The 24,372-nt window shown below is 45.9% G+C and overlaps 1 protein-coding gene across 1 annotated transcript in view; it reads left to right on the top strand.

Moving 5' to 3' along the window:
- Positions 1–24,372, top strand: part of stxbp5l (syntaxin binding protein 5L) — a 598,592-nt gene that overhangs the window by 261,090 nt on the left and 313,130 nt on the right. Inside the window, exon 7 of the mRNA XM_041210884.1 lies at positions 9,313–9,376. Coding sequence (XP_041066818.1) covers positions 9,313–9,376 — 64 coding nt within the window. The remainder of the gene's footprint in view (positions 1–9,312; positions 9,377–24,372) is intronic.

The following is a 24,372-nucleotide window of genomic DNA, read 5'->3' as shown; positions in this document are numbered from 1 at the left end:
AATTAACGGGCTACTTAAGGCCCTTAAGTGTTCAATCGAGGCCAATTTTTTGGCACCCATGCAATCTTTGGGTCGGCACATGGGCGCGATAGGCAGGCGGGTAGGACACATTTGTATTAACCTCATCCACAGGCGGGATAAGAGGGCTCACTGGGGTCGTGAAAGTGCACAGTCAAGTATTTATTTTTGAAAGTTTTACAAACTTGCCTGTGTGATCTGCAGTACTTCAGAATGCATTCCAGCTGCTTTTCCTGGACTCTTAACCTTCAGGTCAGCACTCTGCAGTAAGAAATATTTTCTGGGCCTGCAGGTTTCAGGAAGCCTTCCCTTAGCCCGGGAATGGGAGCTGATCTGTCCACTGGAGGCAGCTCCTCTAAGGAGGAAGGGAGGGCGAGAAGGGGGAGGAGGCCAGGAGTGCACATTCAGCCTCCAGGGGAGCCACCTTTGGGAGGACAGGCGCAGGCACAAGGAGTGCAGGGCCAAGAGGTTGTCCAAGATGGAAAGGGTGGCAGAAGATGCCACTATCCTGCTGCCAGGGTATACAGGAGGTGAAGCAGCTACCTCAATATGTCTGAGGTGTAGTGCCAAAGGAGGCTCCATCTGTCAAGGGAGACAGTCAACTATATCTGTCAGACGTTGGGCCTGAGATCTCCCCTAACTGTGTGGGTGGACACCCCACACCAGTGGCTCTAAAGATCATAGCTGCCCTCGACTTCTGTGCCTCTGGCTCCTTCCAGAGCTCGGTGGGTGATCTTTGTGGTGTCTCCCAATCAGCTGTCCACACTTGTGTCAAGCAAGTTACAGATGCTCTGTTCAGGCGTGCATTGACCTTCACCCACTACCGTTGAGACCAAACAAGCCAGACACAGCGAGCCAGAAGCTTCGCAGCCATTGCTGGCTTCCCCCATGTCCAGGGTGCTATAGACTGCACACATGTGGCCATCAAGGCACCAACAGGTGAGCCTGGTGCCTTCGTCAACAGGAAGATTTCCACTCCATGAACATGCAGAAAGTGTGTGACCACAGGATGCAGATTCTGCAAGTTTGTGCAAGGTACCCGGGCAGCTCCCACAATGCCTGCATCCTCAGACACTCCCAGGTGCCAGGGCTCTTCAGTGCTGCAACCCAGCTTGATGCATGGCTGCTGGGTGACACAAAGGCTATCCCATCAGAAGGTGGCTCATAACTCCTCTCCACCATCCAAGAACAGAAGCTGAGCAGCAGTACAATAGGAGCCACGACACCACAAGGACTGTGGTGGAGACAGCCATCGGTCTTCTCAAGATGTGCCTCCGATGGCTGGACCGCTCAGGGGGCACACTCCAGTAACCCCCAGATCGTGTCTCTGTGATAGTGGTTGCATGCTGCGCTCTCCACAATCTTGCGCTGGAAAGGGGGGCGCAGTGGACAATGAAGACGTCAATTCAGTGGTTGCGGCTGCACACGATGAGTCCAGCAGTGAGTCTGAGGATGAGCATGCACAGGGAAATGCTGAGGGGGTAGTCGCTGACCTGGGCATACTCTAGGGAGGCAGGGACACCCAGGAGGCTTTAATCCAATGAACCTTCAGGTAGCACACCACAGCTGGTCCACTGGGACAAGCCTGGGCTGTCGGCTTGACAGCTAAGCGCAAAATCTGTCAGATTCGCAACAGTAACTAAGGGCATTGTTAATAAAGCTGAATGTCCAACAGAGCACTCATTACAGTTTTGGAAACCATACACATGCAGAAGAAAAGTGGCACCCTCAGCCATGGTGACATATCTGAATTTAATGTATTAAACAAAGCAGCTTATTATAAAAAAAAGACAAGAGTGTTACAAATCAAATATAATCATAAGGGCTTCATCTCGGGCCAACAAAAAAGCATCAGTGAAAAACCCGTGGTGTGCCTAAGGTGCCTTATGCTTTCATTTCCGGGTACTACGTCTTGGTGCTGCCCCATCGCTCGGAGAGGCATCTGAGACAACCTGCTGACTCTGCTGTCCTGTTGGCCTTGATGACCTTGGCGGTCGTCCTCTGACCCGTGGATCCTGTGCTGGCCTTGCCTGGGAGGGAGCTGCCAGTTGCACAGCTGGCATCTCCCCAGTCGTCCACAGCCTCACTGGATGATACAGTCACTGGGAAAGGGGCGGAGGAGCTGCCGCTATCATCCGGAGCACCCTGAGAGGAGCTTGCAGAGACGACAGGCAGCTGCTGCACTGACGTGAGATCGCTTCGGATCTCCCTGCTCACCGTGGATGGATGGGCACTGAGCTGGTAAACTTGATGCTCATACCATCTCCCACACTGGCACTGAGCATCTGAGGCCAATGCCGATATGAGGACTTGCTGGTCAGAGCGCATCCCCAGGAAGCCCTGATGGGTCTCCTGGAGTAGGCTCTCCACGAGAGTCGCCACTCTCTCCATGGAGGACGCATGGCACTCGGACATGTGGCTCATTGCTTCGGTGAGCATCCGCATAGATTCCTCCACCACGGAGACCAAGCCAAGCATAGCTTCATGTATCTCCCCCAGATGCTCCCACACACCTGCACCTGGATGACTCCAGAGGCACATCGTCAGACACCGACTGAGCATGTGCCTGGTCCCCTGCAGTCCTCCAACTGCTGGCGCCACGGGCACTCGCTATCTCTGCCAGCTCCTCCAGCGAGTGTGAAGTGCCCTCACTGTTGTGCCCCGGGGCACTAGCCGTTGTTCGAATTCCCACTGAGGTGCTAGTATCTGTGCTGGTGCCTGCCTCTCAGAAATGGTGTGACGCTGGTGAGACTTCCGGCCCCTCAGGTGTGAGAGGGGGCATCTGCTGCTCCTCCTCCTGGCCCTGTTCTGATGATGCTGAAAGGAAGAACAAGGACAGTGGATCACTTAGCGTGGAGACAATGACAAAGTCCATCCCTGTTCCCCGGATCATTATGCGCTCATCTTTCCATAACCAATGGTCAAGCCATGTTGCAAAATTAAATCATTTAACATTTAGCAGCGCTATGGCTGTTGGGAGGACAATGCTAACCTCACTGTTGGGCATAAATACCTGGCCGTAGCACCCCAGCCTCACCGACACCAGTGGACCTGGGTGCATGGCGCCTCATGAGATCCAGGGCCTCCTACTTGAAACATCTTAGAATGGTGATCTGTGCCTGGCTGCTGCCAGTCCTCGCACGTTCTGCCGTGTTATGAGCATTCCTTTTCCGGAAAATGAGAGAAGAGCATTGATTAGTGCAAATTGCACATGGATTCTGTTTGCGCACAGCCAACCCCAACCAGAATGGGACATATCAGGGCTCCAGTGCCTCCTCACCCCGCTGCTACCAAGCACTCACACAAAGATGCTGGGCCTGCTCCCCATCCCCCTACCCCTCATCTTGGACACATGCTGCCTGCATCATGTTAGGCACCACATGGTATATACTTCCATAGCAAGGAGGCGCAGGCACATGGAGCACAGAGGGCAGCAGATGGTTCCTTGCCATACCACCTTGAAGCTCCCTTCCCACCATCTCATCACCCTGAATTGGGCATGTCCTGGAGTTCAAACACAGCGCCTAGGTGCAGCTCCTCCAGGTTGCCCCCACATGTGGGACTCAGTGTAACACATGCTGCGGGGACAAAACACATCTCCTCATCATCCTCGCAGGCTGACCTCAGCATGGGCAATGTCTGCTTGCCCACCCAGCAGAGGACAAACGCCATCAATGATTCAATGCAGTCATGACATTCAGACTGGTGGTGGGGGGGCAGCAGCAGGGGGTAAGCCAACCTGCTGGGTTAAATGCCCAATACCAACATGATACTCACCCTGCCAGAGCTCAACAAGTCGTTGAAGCGCTTGCGACACTGGATCCAAGTGCGCCGCACCACATCACAGGAGCTCACCACCTCCGCCACCTCCTCCCAGGCACGTTTCATCATGTGGGGGGACCTCCTCCTCCCATCCTGGGGAGCCAGCACAACCCTCTGTCCTCGAGGAGGACAGCAAGGCAATCATCCGATAAACAAAGGGGACACTGGCTCCCTGTCTTCCTTTCCCGCCTGGCCTGTCCCACTGCCCTACCCTCCAGACTGGCGTGCTCACCAGAAGCCCTTTGCTGTGGCCTTGCACTTGCCATTGTGAGCAGCCTAGAAAGGACTGCCAGGCCTTCATTTAAACAGGCTGCCAGTTTGCCATTGTATCCAGCGGTCTGTGCACGCCTGCCGCTGCCCACCCACTCCCGCTATCCTTGGGAGTCGAGAAATACGCCGGGCGGGCCTTAATTGGCCTGCCCGCGTAAAATAGTGACGTGGACCCAATTGCAGACAGCGATCGGGTCCACCCACTCTCACGCCCGCTCCATCCCCCTGCCAACTGGAAAATTCAGGCCTAAGAAGTTATTTTCCCTGACTGGGGAATCTAAAACACGAAGGCACAGCCTCAGGATGAGCACTTTTTTATTTAGAACTGAGATGAGGAAAAATTTCTTTGCTCAGAGGATTGTGAATCTGGAATTCTCTACTCTGGAGGGTTCTGGATGCTCTATCATTGAATATATTCAACGCTGGGACAAATAGCTTTTTTTTATAAAAACAAAAAAACTGCGGATGCTGGAAATCCAAAACAAAAACAGAATTACCTGGAAAAACTCAGCAGGTCTAGCAGCATCGGCGGAGAAGAAAAGAGTTGACGTTTCGAGTCCTCATGACCCTTCGACAGAACTTGAGTTCGAGTCCAAGAAAGAGTTGAAACATAAGCTGGTTTAAGGTGTGTGTGGGGGGGCGGAGAGAGAGAGAGAGAGAGGGAGAGAGAGAAGTGGAGGGGGGGGTATGGTTGTAGGGACAAACAAGCAGTGATAGAAGCAGATCATCAAAAGATGTCAACAACAATAGAACAAAAGAACACATAGGTGTTAAAGTTGGTGATATTATCTAAACGAATGTGCTAATTAAGAATGGATGGTAGGGCACTCAAGGTATAGCTCTAGTGGGGGTGGAGGGAACATAAAAGATTTTAAAATATTTAAAAATAATGGAAATAGGTGGGAAAAGAAAAATCTATATAATTTATTGGAAAAAAAAGGAAGGGGGAAACAGAAAGGGGGTGGGGATGGGGGAGCGAGCTCAAGACCTAAAGTTGTTGAATTCAATATTCAGTCCGGAAGGTTGTAAAGTGCCTAGTCGGAAGATGAGGTGTTGTTCCTCCAGTTTGCGTTGGGCTTCACTGGAACAATGCAGCAAGCCAAAGCAAGTTAGCATCCGCAGTTTTTTTGTTTTTATCTCTGTGTTTAATTGACTGCCACTGCTCTTCAAGAAATGCCTACCTCCTTGAAGAAGTTTTGTTCTTTTCTGCGACAAGATTTCCGTACCTCTCTTTTTCCTTGCCCACCTTCATTGCTTTCCATTTCCCTCCTGGTGTTTGACAAGGTGTTTACTAAAACCCGCTTTCACAGCCATATCTCCTTTCTCAGTGACTGTCTCCGTCTCCAACTTACCCCACGTGGAATACAACTGAAATTCCACCCCTCATGTTTCGAACCCACCCAGGATTACAGGTATCTCCGGGACATAAAACGTTTCTCGGAGTTCTGTTCCCGTCATATTCTGAAATCCACACTCAGTGCCATGCGCCGCCATATGAACACACTCGACCTCTCCCTCCAGCAGCACCGCCGTACCCTTTTTCAAAGCTGCGCGTGCCCCCAGTTTCATTTTATTCTTCGGCTCATCCGACGCCTCAGCAAGAAACTTTTTCTCTTTCTCTCAAGTGCTAAGGAACGCAAGCTCCAACAACTCATCGACACCAACACCCATCTAGGACCCTCCACCCCTGCCTGTCCCTCCGTCCCCACCCCATCTTCCAATCCCAGCCCCAGCCGTGTATTCACTATACCCCCTGACCTTCCCCTCTCCGATGCTGAACGTTCAGTGCTCAGCAAAGGACTTAGTTTCATACCCTTACGCCCTCACCTCAATGAATTTCGGGCTCGGCATGATGCTGAACTCTTCTTCCGCCGTCTTCGTCTCCGGGCTCACTTCTTTGGGCAGGAGTCCTCTCCCAGTTCAACAGATCCTTTTACCCATTTCCAATATTCTCCCTCCACCTGGACCCCTCCCTCTGGATTCTTACCTACTCTTGATCTTTTCATTGAGAACTGTCGGTGTGACATTAGTCGTCTCAATTTCTCTGCTCATCTCACCCATTCTAACCTGTCTCTCTCTGAACTTACTGCACTCCATTCTCTCAGATCCAATCCTGACATTGTCATCAAACCCGCTGACAAGGGTGGTGCTGTTGTTGTCTGGCGCACTGACCTCTATCTCGCGGAGGCTGAGCGTCAACTCGCAGACACTTCCTCCTACCTCTCCCTGGACCATGACCCCACCACTGAACATCAAGCCATTGTTTCCAGGACTGTCACTGAGCTCATCTCCTCTGGGGATCTTCCTCCCACAGCTTCCAACCTGATAGTCGCCCAACCTCAGACGGCCCACTTCTATCTCCTACCCAAAATCCACAAACAGAACTGTCCTGGTAGACCGATCGTCTCAGCATGCTCCTGCCCCACAGAACTCATTTCTCGTTATCTTGACTCCCTTCTCTCTCCCCTTGTCCAGTCCCTTCCCACCTACATCCGTGATTCCTCTGACACCTTACGTCACATCAACAATTTCCAGTTCCCTGGCCCCAACCGCTTCCTCTTCACCATGGACGTCCAATCCCTCTACACCTCCATCCCCCACCAGGATGGTCTGAGGGCCCTTAGCTTCTTCCTCGAACAGAGGCCCGAACAATCCCCATCCACCACTACTCTCCTCCGTCTGGCTGAACTTGTTCTCACGCTGAACAATTTCTCCTTCAACTCCTCTCACTTCCTCCAAATAAAAGGTGTGGCTATGGGTACCCGCATGGGCCCCAGCTATGCCTGTCTCTTTATGGGGTATGTGGAACATTCCTTGTTCCAGTCCTACTCCGGCCCCCTTCCACAACTCTTTCTCCGGTACATCGATGATTACTTTGGTGCTGCTTCATGGTCTCGTCGGGACTTAGAAAAATTTATTAATTTTACTTCCAATCTCCACCCCTCCATCATTTTCACGTGGTCCATCTCTGACACTTCCCTTCCCTTCCTTGACCTCTCTGTCTCAATCTCTGGTGATAGACTGTCCACCAATATCCATTACAAACCCACCGACTCCCACAGCTACCTCGACTACAGCTCCTCACACCCCGCTTCCTGTAAGGACTCCATCTCATTCTCTCAGTTCCTTCGCCTCCGTTGCATCTGTTCCGATGATGCTACCTTCAAAAGCAGTTCCTCTGACATGTCCTCCTTCTTCCTTAACCGAGGTTTTCCACCCACGGTCGTTGACAGGGCCCTCAACCGTGTCCGGCCCATCTCCCGCGCATCCACCCTCACGCCTTCTCCTCCCTCCCAGAAACATGATAAGGTCCCCCTTGTCCTCACTTATCACCCCACCAGCCTCCGCATTCAAAGGATCATCCTCCACCATTTCCGCCAACTCCAGCATGATGCCACCACCAAACACATCTTCCCTTCACCCCCCACTATCGGCATTCCGTAGGGATCGCTCCCTCCGGGACACCCTGGACCACTCCTCCATCACCCCCTACTCCTCAACCCCCTCCTATGGCACCACCCCACGCCCACGCAAAAGATGCAACACCTGCCCCTTCACTTCCTCTCTCCTCACCGTCCAAGGGCCCAAACACTCCTTTCAAGTGAAGCAGCATTTCACTTGCATTTCCCCCAGCTTAGTCTACTGCATTCGTTGCTCCCAATGTGGTCTCCTCTACATTGGAGAGACCAAACGTAAACTGGGCGACTGCTTTGCAGAACACCTGTGGTCTGTCCGCAAGAATGACCCAAACCTCCCTGTCGCTTGCCATTTTAACACTCCACCCTGCTCTCTTGCCCACATGTCTGTCCTTGGCTTGCTCCGTTGTTCCAGTGAAGCCCAACGCAAACTGGAGGAACAACACCTCATCTTCCGACTAGGCACTTTACAACCTTCCGGACTGAATATTGAATTCAACAACTTTAGGTTTTGAGCTCGCTCCCCCATCCCCACCCCCTTTCTGTTTCCCCCTTCTTTTTTTTTCCAATAAATTATATAGATTTTTCTTTTCCCACCTATTTCCATTATTTTTAAATATTTTAAAATCTTTTATGTTCCCTCCACCCCCACTAGAGCTATACCTTGAGTGCCCTACCATCCATTCTTAATTAGCACATTCGTTTACATAATATCACCAACTTTAACACCTATGTGTTCTTTTGTTCAATTGTTGTTGACATCTTTTGATGATCTGCTTCTATCACTGCTTGTTTGTCCCTACAACCACACCCCCCCTCCACTTCTCTCTCTCTCTCTCTCTCCACACCCCCCCCACACACCTTAAACCAGCTTATATTTCAACTCTTTCTTGGACTCGAACTCAAGTTCTGTCGAAGGGTCATGAGGACTCGAAACGTCAACTCTTTTCTTCTCCGCCGATACTGCCAGATCTGCTGAGTTTTTCCAGGTAATTCTGTTTTTGTTTTAGCTTTTTTTTATCCCTGAGGGAATCAATTGGGATCAAACATGACAGTGGAGTTGAGGCAGAAGATCAGTCATGATCATATTTCTAACGTTCTTAAGTTCCCGGTGAAGTATAACTATCTTTCTTATGTGTTCCAAAAGAATTCCCAAAATAATATAGCATTTAAACTGTACAATGTTAAGATAACATAGCCATTCCAAAGAACTGGCACAGACTTGACATGTTGAATCGTTTCCCTTTATGACCAACTATTCTATGATTAGGGACAATTTTCTTGTGCTTTGTACCTAGGTGACATTTACTCAGTCAGCATCAATCACAAGAAAAGGGTGACAAATGATACCACGATACCAACTCTACTCCCATTACTTTGCACCGTTATTTCTAGAGATTCCCTTGGATAGGCGATAAAGTGCCTAAGCTGTTGTGCTTGTGAGATGAGAAAGGGTATATCTGGCTGATTTGTTTCCCCTTGATTTTAGATGCTATATCCTGGCAGGTGCATCTCACCATGTCAGCTTCACACCCTGTATGCAGATTGTTTGTTGTGCTCTGAACTGATTTAGTTGCACATCTTACATTTCAGTAAATGTTTTCTCCTAATCACTTCAACTGAGGCAACGTGAGAGAGAAAAAATTATTTGCAGAAGAGTTTACCGTGTACAGTGAGGAATTGTAGATCTTGCAAACCACATACTAATATTGGTGTGTTAATTTTTTTAAATCAAGTTTTATTTTTTCAATACTTTTCGTTATGAAAATTATATATTTTTTTGCAGGTCTACAAAAACTCACCCTGGCCCTGTTGTTCATTTAAGTGACAGTCCAAGGGACGAGGGGAAAGTAAGTAAGAAAGAAAAATAACATACAATTGTTTCTTTAATGCTTTTTTTTTGTTCAGGAATTCAGATGAGTTATTTGGGCTTTTGAATCCCAAATAACAAAATTAAAGTACATAAACAAAATGCATTCATGGTATCTGTTTGTTTACACCTTTACTGCATTAAATATTAAACTTTCATAGCATCCCCACACTTATTTCTGCTTCAACGGTAAAATTTAAAGGGGCATTCCACTAAAAAAATAATTTAACAACCCTTAAGTTGTTCACAATGGTTTATTTTATTTCACTGCTGCATAGATTTAAATGTATTCCTTCTGCATTGCTTATGAGTTCAACAGCTATTTAGACCAACAGAGTAACAAATAGATATACATCACTTCTCATCTGTTGTCTTGTGCTGGTATTTTTCTCCACTCAAGCCTTCTAGCCTAATTCAATTTTCCAGCTCACTGTCTATTGTTAGACAACTAATTCCTCTTTAAAAGAATTTAAGAACTCTACTTCAATAACATTGGATGCACAGAATTTTCCATTCCAACTACAGTATGAAGAAACTTTTCTAACCTCCCCTTGGTTCTTTTTAGGATTGGCTTAAATTTGTAACCACTCTTCTCCATTGTGCTGACCAATGGAGGCAAGCTATCATTATTTATTCCAACGTAACCCTTCAGAATTGCAAAGACCCCTGTCCAATCATCTCTTAACAATCTCAGACCCGGTGGAGAAAAAAGCAAACAGTGGTAATTGTAATGCAGAACTCCAAACACATTCAGATTCCTGGGGCTGAATTTTTACTGACCTGGGTAGCTCTCTGGAGAGATGGACACTGCTGCGGCAGGCAGGCGAGCAGGAGGGTGCCTCGACATGGAGACACCCTCAGAAGTATAATTAAAATTGCGAAAATGAAGATGCCCGAAGCCTATAGGCCTATTGCAGCAGAGGAGAAACCTCTCTAAAGAAATTGTTTTGGCCACAGGTTCGGCCTTTCCTCCTTGCAGATCTGTCATTGGAGCATGAAGCCTCTGGCTCCGATAGCCCCTGAGCCTGCCACTATGAGGCCACCACCACAGGACTACCAGGCTCTGCACTCAGCGGGGGTCTGCTCTAACACCAGGAAGATCCCAGTGGAGTCCTCGCCGTCCTCCCATTAGACATTTACTTGGATTAAGTGTCTATCAGCCATTGATGAATAGGTAGCGCGGCCAATGTGCACCCACCTCCGCCAAGATTGCCTGGAGGTGAGAATGCTCTAGAGTGCCAACCTGCCGCCCTTATCTCCGATTTTTCTCCTGGTCCCACCTTTAAGGCCACCTCCTCAGGATTGGGAAGATTCTGCCCAGCATTGCCAGAAATGCTGAGGCAGAAAATTTATCCTTTCATACATGAGTGGTAAGTTTGAGACTTTTCCAGTGTTTAAAAACAAATTTCCATAAATTAACAAAAATACCTCATAAAATACTCAGAACTTGTTAATACAATTTCTAGACTTTCAATATTTAAAATAAAACACCTTAATCATCAAAGATAGCTCAGAAGAGGGACATTCTCACTGAATTTTTCAATGTAAATAGAGGCAATTGATTAAAAGTGAAATCCAGCCTAATAAAGAATCTTTTTGTTGACATTTAAAAAAGAATGCACATGCACCGCCTGTGAGCAGTTCGTAACTTACATTGTTTTATATTTAGTCTAACCATATTAAGGATGAATCAAGATAGGAACTGTCACTGAACAACTCATGCTATCTGTAAATTACATAGCAAACACTCCATGCCTGGCAACACCATCAAAATTCCCAAGATCAGAGCAAAGACGGAATGTTACAATTATGGGTGGGTGGGGGGTAAGGGGGTGGAAGTTTTCAATGAACACTTGCCTGTTTCTCACCTGAAAAACAGGTGACTAGCAGTTGAAAATAGGAAAGAGTTGGTGGAAGGGGTTGGGGATACTTTGGACAGCCAAGATACACCTGATGAAATTTTTTGGCCATCTGTAAATGAGTACACAGCATGCAAATACCAGTTGTTGGACCCTATTTGCATTTTCAGCTATATATATGAATGTAGAATGTGTGGCACAAGCTGCTCCCATTTATACCAGACAGTGAGAAGCCTAACCAGAAGTCCTTAAAGAGACTATTGAAGGTTACTCCAGAAACAAGGATTTTTTATGGGGGGGTGGGGGTCAATTTCATGCAACCAGGAGGAACATAAGTGCTTCACCTACCCCCACAGAAGTATTGCCACCTATGGGTCCGCATCCTGCTTTTACAGCCGTCTTCTGGCTAAACTCATCCATGGAACTGCCAGATTGCCCCCCATCCAGTATGGTGAGCTGCCAGCCAGCACTCATTGACCACTTAGCAATTTGCCTTAGTTATGCTAAAGAGGCCCGAACCTAAAAAATGGTTCAGGACTCGTTGCTAGCTTCAGGCAGATGGTACAGCTACTTTGCTAACTTCACAATCATTTTGGAGAGAAGTTAAAATGGCCCCTTTGATAGTTTACAGTAGTTTGAGGATTCTGGTGGTGCCATCCAATGTTACATGACTAATTGAGCATACCCAGTGAGCACCTAATATTATGTAACAGCCCCTAAATTAATTCATAACATACCCCAGGTAACCTTATTTTTAAATTTGCATTTGTAGATGACTTAAGGGCCTCACCCTGCAACCACAGGTATTATTAACCCAGTGGCAGCCGGGGGACTTGCCATGCAGGGAGCATGACAAGCAAGTCCGTGCAGGGTTGCTTGCAGGTTCCCGGGCGGGGGCCTCATTCACAGGCACTGCATGCCTAATCATGGAACCCAACATCGGGAATGGGGGTGAGGGGGAGGATGTGATTGAGTGTCACCCCCCTGCCCGTGCTGCCAACACTCTTCACTACCCCTCCCCGTAATCCTCCTCCCGCCATCAATCATCTCTGGTCTGGGATCCAGCGGTGATCCTGGATTTCAGGTGGGTGTTGTACCAGCAGCAGCCACCAACTCCTCAGTGGTGCTGCAATTCAGTAGAGCTGCAAGCCTCTGATTGGCTGGCAGCTCTCGGTGGGCAGGACGTGATCCCAGGGAAGGCCTGCTGCTGGCCTTTCAAGAGCTTGATTGGTACATGATACAGGTGGCCTTCTCTAAATGAGATGATGCAGCAGTCTCACCGGCTCTCCAGCTGGTAGGCGAGACCCCCATCACCGCCACAAGATTCCGCCCATAGAATCTGAAGCACGGAAAGAGGCCAGTTGGCTCAGCATGCCTGTGCTGGCTTTTTGAAAGAGAACTATTACCAATTATCATATACCTGCGGCCTCTGGTCACTGACCCTACGTTTTGGAAAGTTTCTTTTTATTTGTTCTATCCACATCCTTTATAATTCTGAGCACCTCTATTAAATCTCGCCTAACATTTTCTGTTCTAAAAATAACAGCCCCAGCTTCTCCACATAACTCAAGTTCCTTATCTCTAGTATCATTCTGGTAAATCACTACTGCACTTTCTCCAAGATCTTTTCAAGTACCTGAATGTTTAATTAGCAGAGTTCTTAGACCTTAGAAATTTGTTTGTTGAAGCATCAATTTGTTATTGTAATTAAAACTTATCACAGACAACAAGAATGCCCCTGGCTTTGAGTAGAAACCACGCAATATGGCATCTGGTTCAGCAGGAATGTCACTTATTGGGAGTTCTTCCACTTTTTCCTCTTCTTGCACTTCCTCTTCCTCAGTGATACCTATATTTTCTGCCTCCATTTCCTCCTTGTTTAGGAGCAGTTATTTTTTTTCTCTCTTTATTCCTTTTCAATTTCAACTATTTAATATTTATATTTCTCTATTACATAAAAACACGCATCTCAATGTGTTGCCAAGCAATAATGCACTTCACTCAGTTTTTACAGTGTGTTTTTTTTTTGATGCAAGGTTTTTTTTAACTCATTCACGAGATGCGGGCTTCACTGGCTGGGCCAGCATTTATTGCCCATCCCATCTCTTGGAAAGCCCCCCAACTTAATTTACCCAAAAGGCATTATGGGCCAACACAATCACCCTGATATTTACAAAGAAGCAAGGAGGGAGTGGGGGAGTGCAAGGAAAATCCAGCAAGGCCGACTTTAGTGGTATGACCTAATAATCTTCTTCTGTTTCCTACCTGGCAACTGTCCACAGACAGGCTGGCTGGCTGCCTGACAAGAAAACCAGTGGCAGGAGGACACAGTGAGGGACCTTTGGAACCGGTTCCTGAGATCATCTGCTTTGGATCAAAAAAAAGGCAAACTGCAATATTTTCTTAATGGAGAGACTAGGAACTGTGGGGAGCAAAAGGATTTGGTTTTCCAAGTGCACAAATCACTAAATGCTCGTGCACAAGCTCAAAAAGAAATCAAAAGGCTCATGGAAAGCTGGCTTTTTCTCAAGGACTATTTTTCCTTGGTTTTTATTCTCCATGTTTGTGGCTGGAATTGATAGTGGGCTTTGATCCATGTTTTTTTTTAATTATTCATTTACGGGATTTGGGCATTGCTGGCTAGGCCAGCATTTACTGCCCATCCCTCATTGCCCTTGAGAAGGTGGTAGTGAGCTGCCTTCTTGAACCACTGCGGTCCCTGTGGTGTAGGTACACCCACAGTTCTGTTAAGGGGGAATTCCAGGATTACCCCCTTGCTCACTTTAAGAAGAAAAATGCAACTTTTATTGTTTCTAAGTCTGTGTCATATCTTCAGTTTCAATGGAACCAATTAAGGTTATTTCTTTCTCAAGGATAAAGCACCTCAAAGTTAGCAACTGCTTTTATATATCATCTGGTTGTTTCCCCATGCACTTAAAAGGGCCACAGAAAGCCACCAAAGAAACCAGCAAGTGAGTGTTCTTCACTAGGAATCTCCTCCTGTCTTCATATTAACACTTAGAGCTTTCAGCAGCCCACGCACCACCGTCTACCTTCCTGCTTGTTCAACCACTCTTTGAGTTTACCTGTGGGCTGGTTTACCATTTGAGAGAGAAAAATTTGAAGGGGTCAGATCAGCAAAATGCATGGGTATTCCAATGAGACACAAGGATGGTTTTAGGATGACTCCTGTCTCTCTTTTGGTATGTGAACCAGCATGTCAAATGTTTCCAGCCACATACCAGGAGCTAAGGAATTTTAGCTTCAGTGTCATCTTTTCCCCTGCTCTAATTGCCTCCCAACATCTAATCCCATCGCACCTGAGAACTGTCCTTGGTTTTGACTTCACTTGTGCAATACAATGGAAGATCGACCAGTGGTATAACAATTGATAGATCCCAAAAGTGGACACAGGGATCTTGGTCAAAAACAGAATTACCTGGAAAAACTCAGCAGGTCATGGCAGCATCGGCGGAGAAGAAAAGAGTTGACGTTTCGAGTCCTCATGACCCTTGTTGAAGGGTCATGTGGACTTGAAACGTCAACTCTTTTCTTCTCCGCCGATGCTGCCAGACCTGCTGAGTTTTTCCAGGTAATTCTGTTTTTGTTTTGGATTTCCAGCATCCGCAGTTTTTTTGTTTTTATCACAGGGATCTTGGTGTCTGATTAACTTGTACATGTTCAAAGTAGTGCAGGCAGCACAAAAATTTCATGCTGCCAACTAACTCAAATAAAATTGACAGCGGTGTGGTTTCCAAAGTTGAAAATACTGTGAGTGCCTGTATACCACAGCAGGGGCTACAAGTTTGTGCAAGGCTGGTACTGCTTAAAGTTAGCCTACATAAAGATGGCACAACATGGCATTGAGTGATCTCCTAGATTTTCTGATGCGATACTCGAGGTCTGGGTGCAGGAAGTGGACAAGAGGAATGTCCTGCATCCACAGCGAGCTGGGAGCTCTCCAGACAAGTACTTAGAAGGGAATGGGAGCAATTGCCCATGAAGGTCACTGCAAACAGTGACACCATGAGGACCTAGATACGAGAAGTTTAATGACCACACAGAAGTGGCCAGGGTCAGTAAATTCATCTTCGACTGCCATATCCTTACAACTGAACCACTAGCCTCACACACTACTCAATTCACCACACCCCTTTACTCACCCACCAGCAACTCGAGCAATTATGGCTCATAACACACATTCATAGCTTTACCTCACCCTTGCACACCTAGTACAGTTGCAAGCCTCAAACCCTCATCTCACACCTTCCACACATTGCCAGTTACTAAATCATTACAGCCACATCACCAAACATATTGTATCACACTCACTGACACACTTCCCTCTTTCTTGTAGGACAGGTTGGCACACAACTGGAGAGAGCAGGAGCTAACTGGCAGGGGACAAGCATCAGATGGTGCATCATAGTCGGGCCCACAAGTGTTCTTGTGGAGTTGGCCACCATTCCCACACTGGGAAGGATGAGTCCCACGCTCTGTACAAAGCCCTTTGCCTTGTTGAAGCCGGACTCTTCCATGCTACATGACAAGGACAGCAGACTTTCTGGCAGGCATGCTAATGCACCATATACATGCCCATCCACCTTTTTCTATACATCATCCCATCAAAGCCCTCATCTCTGCTGCTGAACTCATGTGCAACCCCATCCTCTCTAAATTGGCACCTGCATGATAATTTTCCTCTGCACTAGCTGCTGGTCACTTGTGCCTGGTGACTCACCATTTATAGATCTCGCCTCTGAGCTACCCTCTAAAGTACGTGCAGTACAGTATCTGAGCTGGTGGTTGCAAGTGTGAAATTGGGTGCTTTTTCATCATCAGAGCAATGTCCTAATTTGCTTGCAATTCATGCTCTCGCACTAGTGCTTGACCAGGTGACAGTTCTTGGGTACCTGAAAGGAGAAAAGCACAATTGTAGAATCGTAGTGACAGAAGTGAGGGACTGGCGTGCAGCGGGGAAGCAAAGGATCCATGCATACACCATCTGCAGCTTGTATATCAGAAGAGATTGTGAGATATGGGGAAGTGGGATGTGCGAAGGTGGATTAGGTAGGAAAATAGTAATCTTCTACAGCCTCAGCTCTGCTGCTGATCACAGTCTCAGTGACAGTCATTTAAATTATGGTGACCAGCATCTCCTCAATAGGGCATACAGCTATGCTTGTTCCACACCAGTTAGCTCCTGGCCTCTCTAGTTATGTGCCAACCTGTCCTGCAAGGGAGAAGTGTGCCTGTGAATGTGATGTAATGTGTTTGGTGATGTGGCTGTAATGATTTAATAACTGGCAATGTGTGGAAGCTGTGAGATGTGGGTGTGAGGCTTGCAACTGTACCAAATGTGCAAGGGTGAGGTAAAGTGGTGAATATGAGTTATGAGTCATGATTGCTCAAGATTGTTGGTTGGTTAGTAAAGGGGGTGTGGTGAATTGAGTAGTGTGTAAGGCTAGCGAATCAGTTGTAAGGATATGGCAGTTGCAGATGAATTTACTGACCTTGGCCACTTCTGTGTGGCCATTGAACTTCTTGTATCCAGGTCCTCAGGATGACATTATTTGCAGTGATCTTCATGAGCATTTGCTCCCATTCCCTTCTAAGCACTTGTCTGGAGAGCTCCCAGCTCGCTGTGGATACAGGACATTCCTCTTGTCCACTTCCTGCACCCAGGCCTTGAGTGTCACATCAGAAAGTCTGTGCCATGTTGTGCCATCTTTATTTAGGTCAAACACTTATACAACAGCTTCCAGTACATCCTGCAGCCGGAATGCATCTCCCCTTTAAGAAATTAAGGCTGGTTTAAGCAGTTTCCTTTGCAGCACAAGCAGAAACCACCAAATAACTGAGTGCTGCAGTGGAAGCTTAGACTGAGATCATGAAGCCTCAGCTTGTTGCCTATTAGGTTCAGAATGTTGCTGTTATGGCTGCAGATACCAATGCACAAAACGGCTTTCAAGGTCTTGTTGTAGAATGTTGGTTACAGTTTGGTAGGTCTGAAGAAGTCTTCGTAGTAATAGGTAAGTTAACTGCAAGTCTTGACTGACTCTTAGAACTATTTACAAACATACAAGAGTGCAAGCTAGGAGCTGTCTCCATGCTTGTTGGTACACACAGCTCTGTCCAACACTCAACTGATCCTGGGTGTGGGTCATGTGCTGTCCTACATCACTGTGTGGGTGATAGTGTACTCAGTTCCACATTAACCCTTTATGTGCCAGACCCTTATTCTAAACCTCCCCCCAAGTCTTTATCCAATGCATTTTAAGTGATTATAGTTTGCCTTATGTCTTATATTGTTATTACTATAATACATTTACATTATCATTACTATATTATCACTACCCCACCTCCCCCCTTCAAGTCCTTGAATTCAAAGGTTCAGGTAGTCTGAAGGCCTTATGTGGAAGGGTTATCTCATTTGCATTACTGTCGGACGAGTGGTACGCTCTGTTGCTGCTGGTTCTTCCTGTAGGTTTGGAGGTTGTTCTGGCATGTGCGTATGTTTTCATCCTTTTCTTCCATTCTTTTGTATTGAACTGCTCTTGTTGGTTTGGCTGTTGCGCTGATTGGTGGTTGCAACTCTAACTTGTTTCTTGTGGGGTGGACAAACATTGTGCTTTTCTCATTCTGTCATCGTGTGGTCATCATGATGTATGTGGAAGTTTCCCTTTCAAAATTGGAAACCTTGTTCCCACTTGTTTCACAATTTTACCCAAATTTTTGAGTATTTTCTTCTTTCTGAATTGTTTTTCGAGCTTATGAATCTTTTCATTCAGCTTAGCAACTACTGTGGTAAGTTGAGTTGTCTTTGTTTCAGAGTTATCTGCAGAACTCTTATGTAAGTTTGACAACTTCACCTGGGCATTCAGTTTTGTTCGGAATCTTTCTTCCATGGTCACTGACTGCTCCTTGGACTCTTCCAATTCACTCATTAGGTCATCAATCTGTTCATAGAATTTCTCTTAACTGCTTTCAAAGTCTGGATTTGCTCTTCCATATTACATATCTCAACCTTCATGTTGTTCAGATTGGACCGAAGTTCATGAAGTTAATCAGTTTTGGTTGTTAATTCTACTTTCAAGCATCTGTTCTGCTGCATCAGCAATTCATTTTCCTGTTCCAGACATTTTACATGATGCTTACTAGAGACTTCTGGTGCTTGAAATTCATCAAGTTTTAATTGAAGATCTATCTTTGTTAAATTTGCTTCTACAAGTTCATCATTTAAGCATTTCAGTTCCCCTTTCAAGTGTACTACTTCCTGTGAGTGACGTTCCAGTATTCTCATTAGTTCTCGTTTTTCCTTTACAAACTCATCTTTCATACGTGAAAGTTGGTTTTCTATGCTAATCCATTTTTCTTTAGCAGAGCATAATTCCTCTGTGCTATCCTTCAAGTTGAGATTCTGTAATTGCACTTCTGCCAATTGTTCCTGAGACTCTTTATGTTCATTTGTGAGAAGTTCTACTTGTTCTTGACATCATTTCTTCATGTATATCTTTGGAAATGTAATGTTTTCCCAAGTTTTCTTCCAAATGTCCAACCGTTTTTTTCAGCTCCATAGCCTCTTTCTTGTACCTTTTGGCTTCCTGCTGGAACATAGAACATTCCCATGTCTTCTCTGCCAACTGGTTCTTCAGTTCTTTCAAGGCTGCAACTTCCTTGAGTGTATTTTCTGCCTACTGTTTTCCTAACTCCCACTTTGATTTGCCAACAATGGAATTCAGAGTTCTTTTATTTGCCCTGGCACCTCTGTGATTCCTCAGAAATATATTTGTTTAGATCACAAACAGCTTGGTTCATTGAAGACATTAGTGTATTGTGCATTTTTGAAGGTATATACTCAGCTTGAATTTTGTGTTTCAGTCTTCCAGTTCAGTTTTGATACAAACATTTTCTAACCTTATTTCACCTTCCCTTTGCAGTGTTTGTATATCTTAGACATCATCAGACTTTATTCACAGTCAGCTGTTCGCTTTGCACTTTCCCCTGCTGTTGCAGTTCGGGTTATGTGTCAGGGTTTCCAAAAAGGTATATTTTTGGGACTTCCAGAAAATTCTTTGCCTCTCTGGCACCCTCATGTGGCTTGTTCAGGTAATGTCTTTTTCCATTCAAGGCTTTACTCGGGGTTTTCTATCCCTCTTTGTAAGTTCTATGTGCGCTACGAATTTGAAAGTTAAAGAACTTGTCAAAGATTTTTAATATTTCATCGTAGCTGTGCTGCATTAGGCTTACTTCATTAGCAAGTTCACCAAAACAGTATGAGAAAGTATTTATATGGACTTTTTCTGATTTTTCACTTAGACCTGATGTCCAGAACTCCTAATTTTCCGTTAGGTTTGGCCCTTGGATAAGTCCAAATTGTTCTGGAAGAATGGATTTCTGATCCATGGTTAAAAGTATAGGTTCTGCTTTAAGAGCTTTCTGAATTTCAAGATGGCATCACCATTCACTTTGAGGCAAAAGAATTTCTTGCACTTGCAGGTTTTGGTGGGTTCTTTTACAATGGCGATTGCGCTCAACCTGAAAAACCTTTTTTAACAATGGCTGCATGGATTGGTTGCCTACAGAGTTCTCTTGCTCGGCGTTTTACTTTAAAGTCGCAAATTTGTCAAACTCTGGCTTTTGCTTTCTCTCAGCTAAATTCAGATGTCGTGATTCTCCTGGACTTTTAAATTAATTAGTTTTCTGCATTTCAGAGCGAGCAAGGACGCCAGGTGCTCAGGCACTGACTTGGGATCAGGTTTTTTACAGAATCACAGAATGGTTACGGCGTAGAAGGACGCCATTTGGCCCATCATGTCTGCACCAGCTCTCCAAATGAGCATGATAACTTAGTACCATTCTCCTGCATTTCCCCCTTGCCCTTGCGCATTGTTTCTATTCAAATACTCATCTATTGCCCTCTTGAATGCGTCAATTAAACCTGTCTCTACCACATTTCCAGGCAGTGCATTCCAGTCTTGAACCACTCACTGCGCAAAAAAGTTTTTTCTCACATAACCTTTGCTTCTTTTGCAAATCACTATAAATCTATGCCCCCTCGTTCTTGATCTCTTGACGAGCGGATGCAGTTTCTCTCTATCCACTCTATCCAGCCCCTTTATGATTTTGAATGCCTCTATCAAATCTCCTCTTAGCCTTCTCCTCTCCAAGGAGAACAGTCCCGACCTCTCCAACCTATCTTCATAATTCAAGTTTCTCACCCCTGGAACCATTCTTTTAACCCTCTTCTGCACATCCTTCCTATATTCTGGCATCAAGAACTGTACACAATACTCCAGCTGAGGTCTAACTAGCGTCTTACATAAGCTCAACATAACCTCCTGCTCTTGTACTCTTTAGCCCTATTAATAAAGGCCAGGATACTGTATGCTTTATTAACTGCTCTCTCCACCTGTCCTGCCACTTTCAATGATCTATACACATATACACCCACCCACCTCTGCTCCTGCACACCCCCTTAACAATTCTACCCCTTAATTTATATTGTCTTTCCATGATCTTCCTACCAAAATGAATCACCTCACACCGCATTGAACTTCATCTGCCACCTATCTGCCCACCCCACCAACTAACCTTTGGAAGTTCTTTACTGTTCTCCTCAGTTTACATTGCTTCCAAGTTTTGTGTCATCTGCAAACTTAGGAATTGTCTCATGCACAACAAGATCTAGATCATTAATGTATATCAGGAAAAGCAAAGTCCCAATACCAACCCCTGGGGAACTCTACTACAAACCTTCCTCCAGCCCAAAAAATATCCATAGACCATTACTGTATGTTTCCTATTACTCAAACAATTTTGTATCCATGTTGCTACTGTCTCTTTTATTCCATGAGCTATAACGTTTCTCATAGGTCTCTTGTGGGGCACTGTATCGAATGCCTTTTGAAAGTCCATGTACACTATATCAACATCATTACTCTCATCAACTCTCTCTGTTGCCTCTTCAAAAAGCTCCAGCAAGTTAATTAAACATGATTTCCCCTTTTAGAAATCCATGCTGACTCTTCCTAATCAACCCTTTTTTTCCATGTGACAACTAATTCTATCCTGAATAATTTTCTCTAGAAGCTTCCCCACCACTGAAGTTAAACTGACTGGTCTGTAATTGCTGGGTTTATCTTTACAACCTTTTTTGAACAAGTGCGTAATGTTTACAATTCTCCAGTCCTCTGGCACCTCCCCTGAGTCTAGGAAAGACTGAAACGTTATGGCCAATTCCCCCAGCAATTTCCACTCTTACTTCCTTCAATATCATTGGATGCATCTCATCCGCTCCAGGGGCCTTGTCAACCTTAAGAACCGACAGTTTATCCAATGCTTCTGCCTTATCAATTTTGAACCCTTCTAGTGACAGAGTTTCCTCTTCTATCACCATGGTCTCGGTAGCATCTGCTTCCTTGGTAAAGACAGATGCGAAGTATTTATTTAACACCTCAGCCATGCCCCCTGCCTTCATGTTTAACTCCCTTTTATGGTCCCTAATTGGCCCTACTCCTCCTTTTACCACCCTCTTAATAATTATGCACCAATAGCAGATTTTGGGATTCCCCTTTATGTTGGCTGTCAGTCTTTTATCATGATCCCTCTTTGCTTCTTTTATTTGCTTTTTCACCTCCCCCCTGAACCTTCTATTCTCTGTTGTATTTTCTACCTGACACCTGTTTATAAGCACACTTTTTCTCCTTTATCTTAATTTGTATCTCCTTTTTCTTCCAGAGAGCTTTGGATTTGTTTGCCCTGCCTTTGCCTTTTGAGGAAATATACCTTGTCTGTGCCCGAACCATTTCTTCTTTGAAGGTAGCCCATTGTTCAGCTACAGTTTTTCCTGCAACCCCTTTGGTTCCAGTCTCTCCGGCCCAGCTCCATTCTTGCCCCATCGACGTTGGCTCTCCCCCAGTTAATTATTCTTACTCTGGATTGCACATTGTCCTTTTCTACCATCATCCTAAAACTTACGATATGATGATCACTGTCTCCTAAATGTTCCCTCACTGACACTTGATCTACTTGGCCCATCTCATTTCCAAGTGCATCCTTTCTTGTTGGACTGGACACATACTGCTGTCGAAAATTCTCCTGAACACAGTCTTGGAACTCTTGCTACACTAACACTGTCCCAGTCTAAATACCCATTCGGGTAACTAAAGTCCCCCATTATAACTACTCTATAATGTTTGCTTCTCTCCGTAATTTCCCTGCAGATTTGTTCCACTACACCCTTCCCACTAGTTGGCGTTCTATAGACTACAATGTAATTGCACCCTTTTTGTTCCTTGGCTCTAGCCTAACTGAGTCTGTTCTCGAACTCTCTGGGACATCTGCTTTCTCCAGCACTGCAATGCTCTCCTTAACCAATAACTCCACCCCTCCTCCTTTTCTTCCTTTCCTATCTTTTCTGAACACCTTGTACCCTGGAATATTTACTATCCAGCCCTGCCCTTCCTTGAGCCAGCTCCCTGTTATCGCCAAAACATCATATTTCCACATGGCAACCTGTGCCCATAACTCCCCGATCTTATTTACTATACTACATGCACTCACATACATGAACAGTAACCCTGATTTAGAGTTCATGACTTTCTTCCTTACTCCTACTCCACCTATTAACTTACAATTCTCTACACTAGTGCTATCTGTTTCTCCCAGTATTTGTGCACCCTGATATTCCTTGCTAATACTCTCTCCTGGTTCCCACACCCCTGTTGAGTTAGTTTAAAGTCCTCCCAACAGCACTAGCAAAAAGCCCCGCAAGGAACTTAGTCCCAGCTCTGCCCAGGTGCAACCCGTCCAGCTTGTACATTAGCCACCTTCCCCAGAGCCAGTCCTGGTGTCCCAGGAATCTAAAGCTTTCCCTCCTGCACTATCTTTCCAGCCACCCATTTATCTACCTTATTCTCCATTTTCTGTACTCACTTGCACGTGGCACTGGGAGTAATCCAGAGATTACTACATTTGAGGTCCTGCTTGCTAATTTTCGACCTAGCTCCCTAAATACTGATCACAGGACCACATCCCCCATCCGACCTAAGTCCTTGGTACCAATGTAGGCCCGACTTGTGGCTGGTTGCCCTCCCCCAGAAGAATGTCCTGCAGCTGCTCAGTGACATCCTTGACCCTGGCAACATACTGTCCTGGAGTCACGCCTACGGATGCAGAAATACCTATCTGTTCCCCTAACTAATGAATCTCCTAACACTATTCCCCTTCCACTCTTCTTCCTCCCGCCCTGTACAGCTGAGCCACTTGTGGTGCCACAAACTTGGCTCTGACTGCACTCCTTTGAGGAACCAACACCCTCATTGGTATCCAAAATGGAAAACCGATTTGCGAGCGGGATTCCAGGGGACCCCTACACTACCTGCCCGGTTCTCTTGGACTGCCTGGCGGTCACCCATTCCCTTTCTGCCTGCATGCTTCTAGCCTGCGGTGTGACCACCTCTCTGAACATGCTATCCACGTAGCTCTCAGCCTCATGGATGCGCCACAGTGACTCCAGCTACCGCTTGAGCTCTGAAACCCAGAGCACAAGTTTCTGCAGCTGGCAGCATTTCCTGCACATGTGGTAAATGGGATTAGAACAGTTATGTACTTGTTTGACCAGTGCAGACTTGATGGGCCAAAGGGCCTTTTTCTGTCCTGTAGACCTCTATGGTCGTCTAGGACACCAGCAGTGTCTATGACTTCCCACATATTGCAGGACATGCATTCCACACGACCAAGCTGCACTACCATGTGTTAACTTTACTTCCCTTACGTTAACTTTAATGTACTTTGGTTTACTTATATTACTTTATTTTACTGACCCTGACTTAATTTTACTCCCCTATTCCAAGTGTTTCTTACTTAAAAACAAGTAGCTACTTTTTAAAAGATAGTACGCTTTTCTAATTTACAGCTATTTAAACACATGCCCTAACATTAGTTTCCCAACAGCCAATGAACTTACAGTTTTTTCCTGTGATGTCACTCTTCGTTTTTTTTCTTTAAAGCCAGCGTTCTGGAACTGAAGCTGAAGCAGCTGTCTCCTGTCCATTCTCCAGTCAGGTTCGCCCTCTGCCTATCTTCCAAGTAAATGTAGGCCCCCAAGCCCCAA

Source organism: Carcharodon carcharias, chromosome 18, assembly GCF_017639515.1.
Source record: "Carcharodon carcharias isolate sCarCar2 chromosome 18, sCarCar2.pri, whole genome shotgun sequence".
Taxonomy (NCBI): Eukaryota; Metazoa; Chordata; class Chondrichthyes; order Lamniformes; family Lamnidae; genus Carcharodon; species Carcharodon carcharias.
Note: the sequence above shows the minus strand (reverse complement) of the source record. Positions and strands in the feature narration are given on the sequence as shown.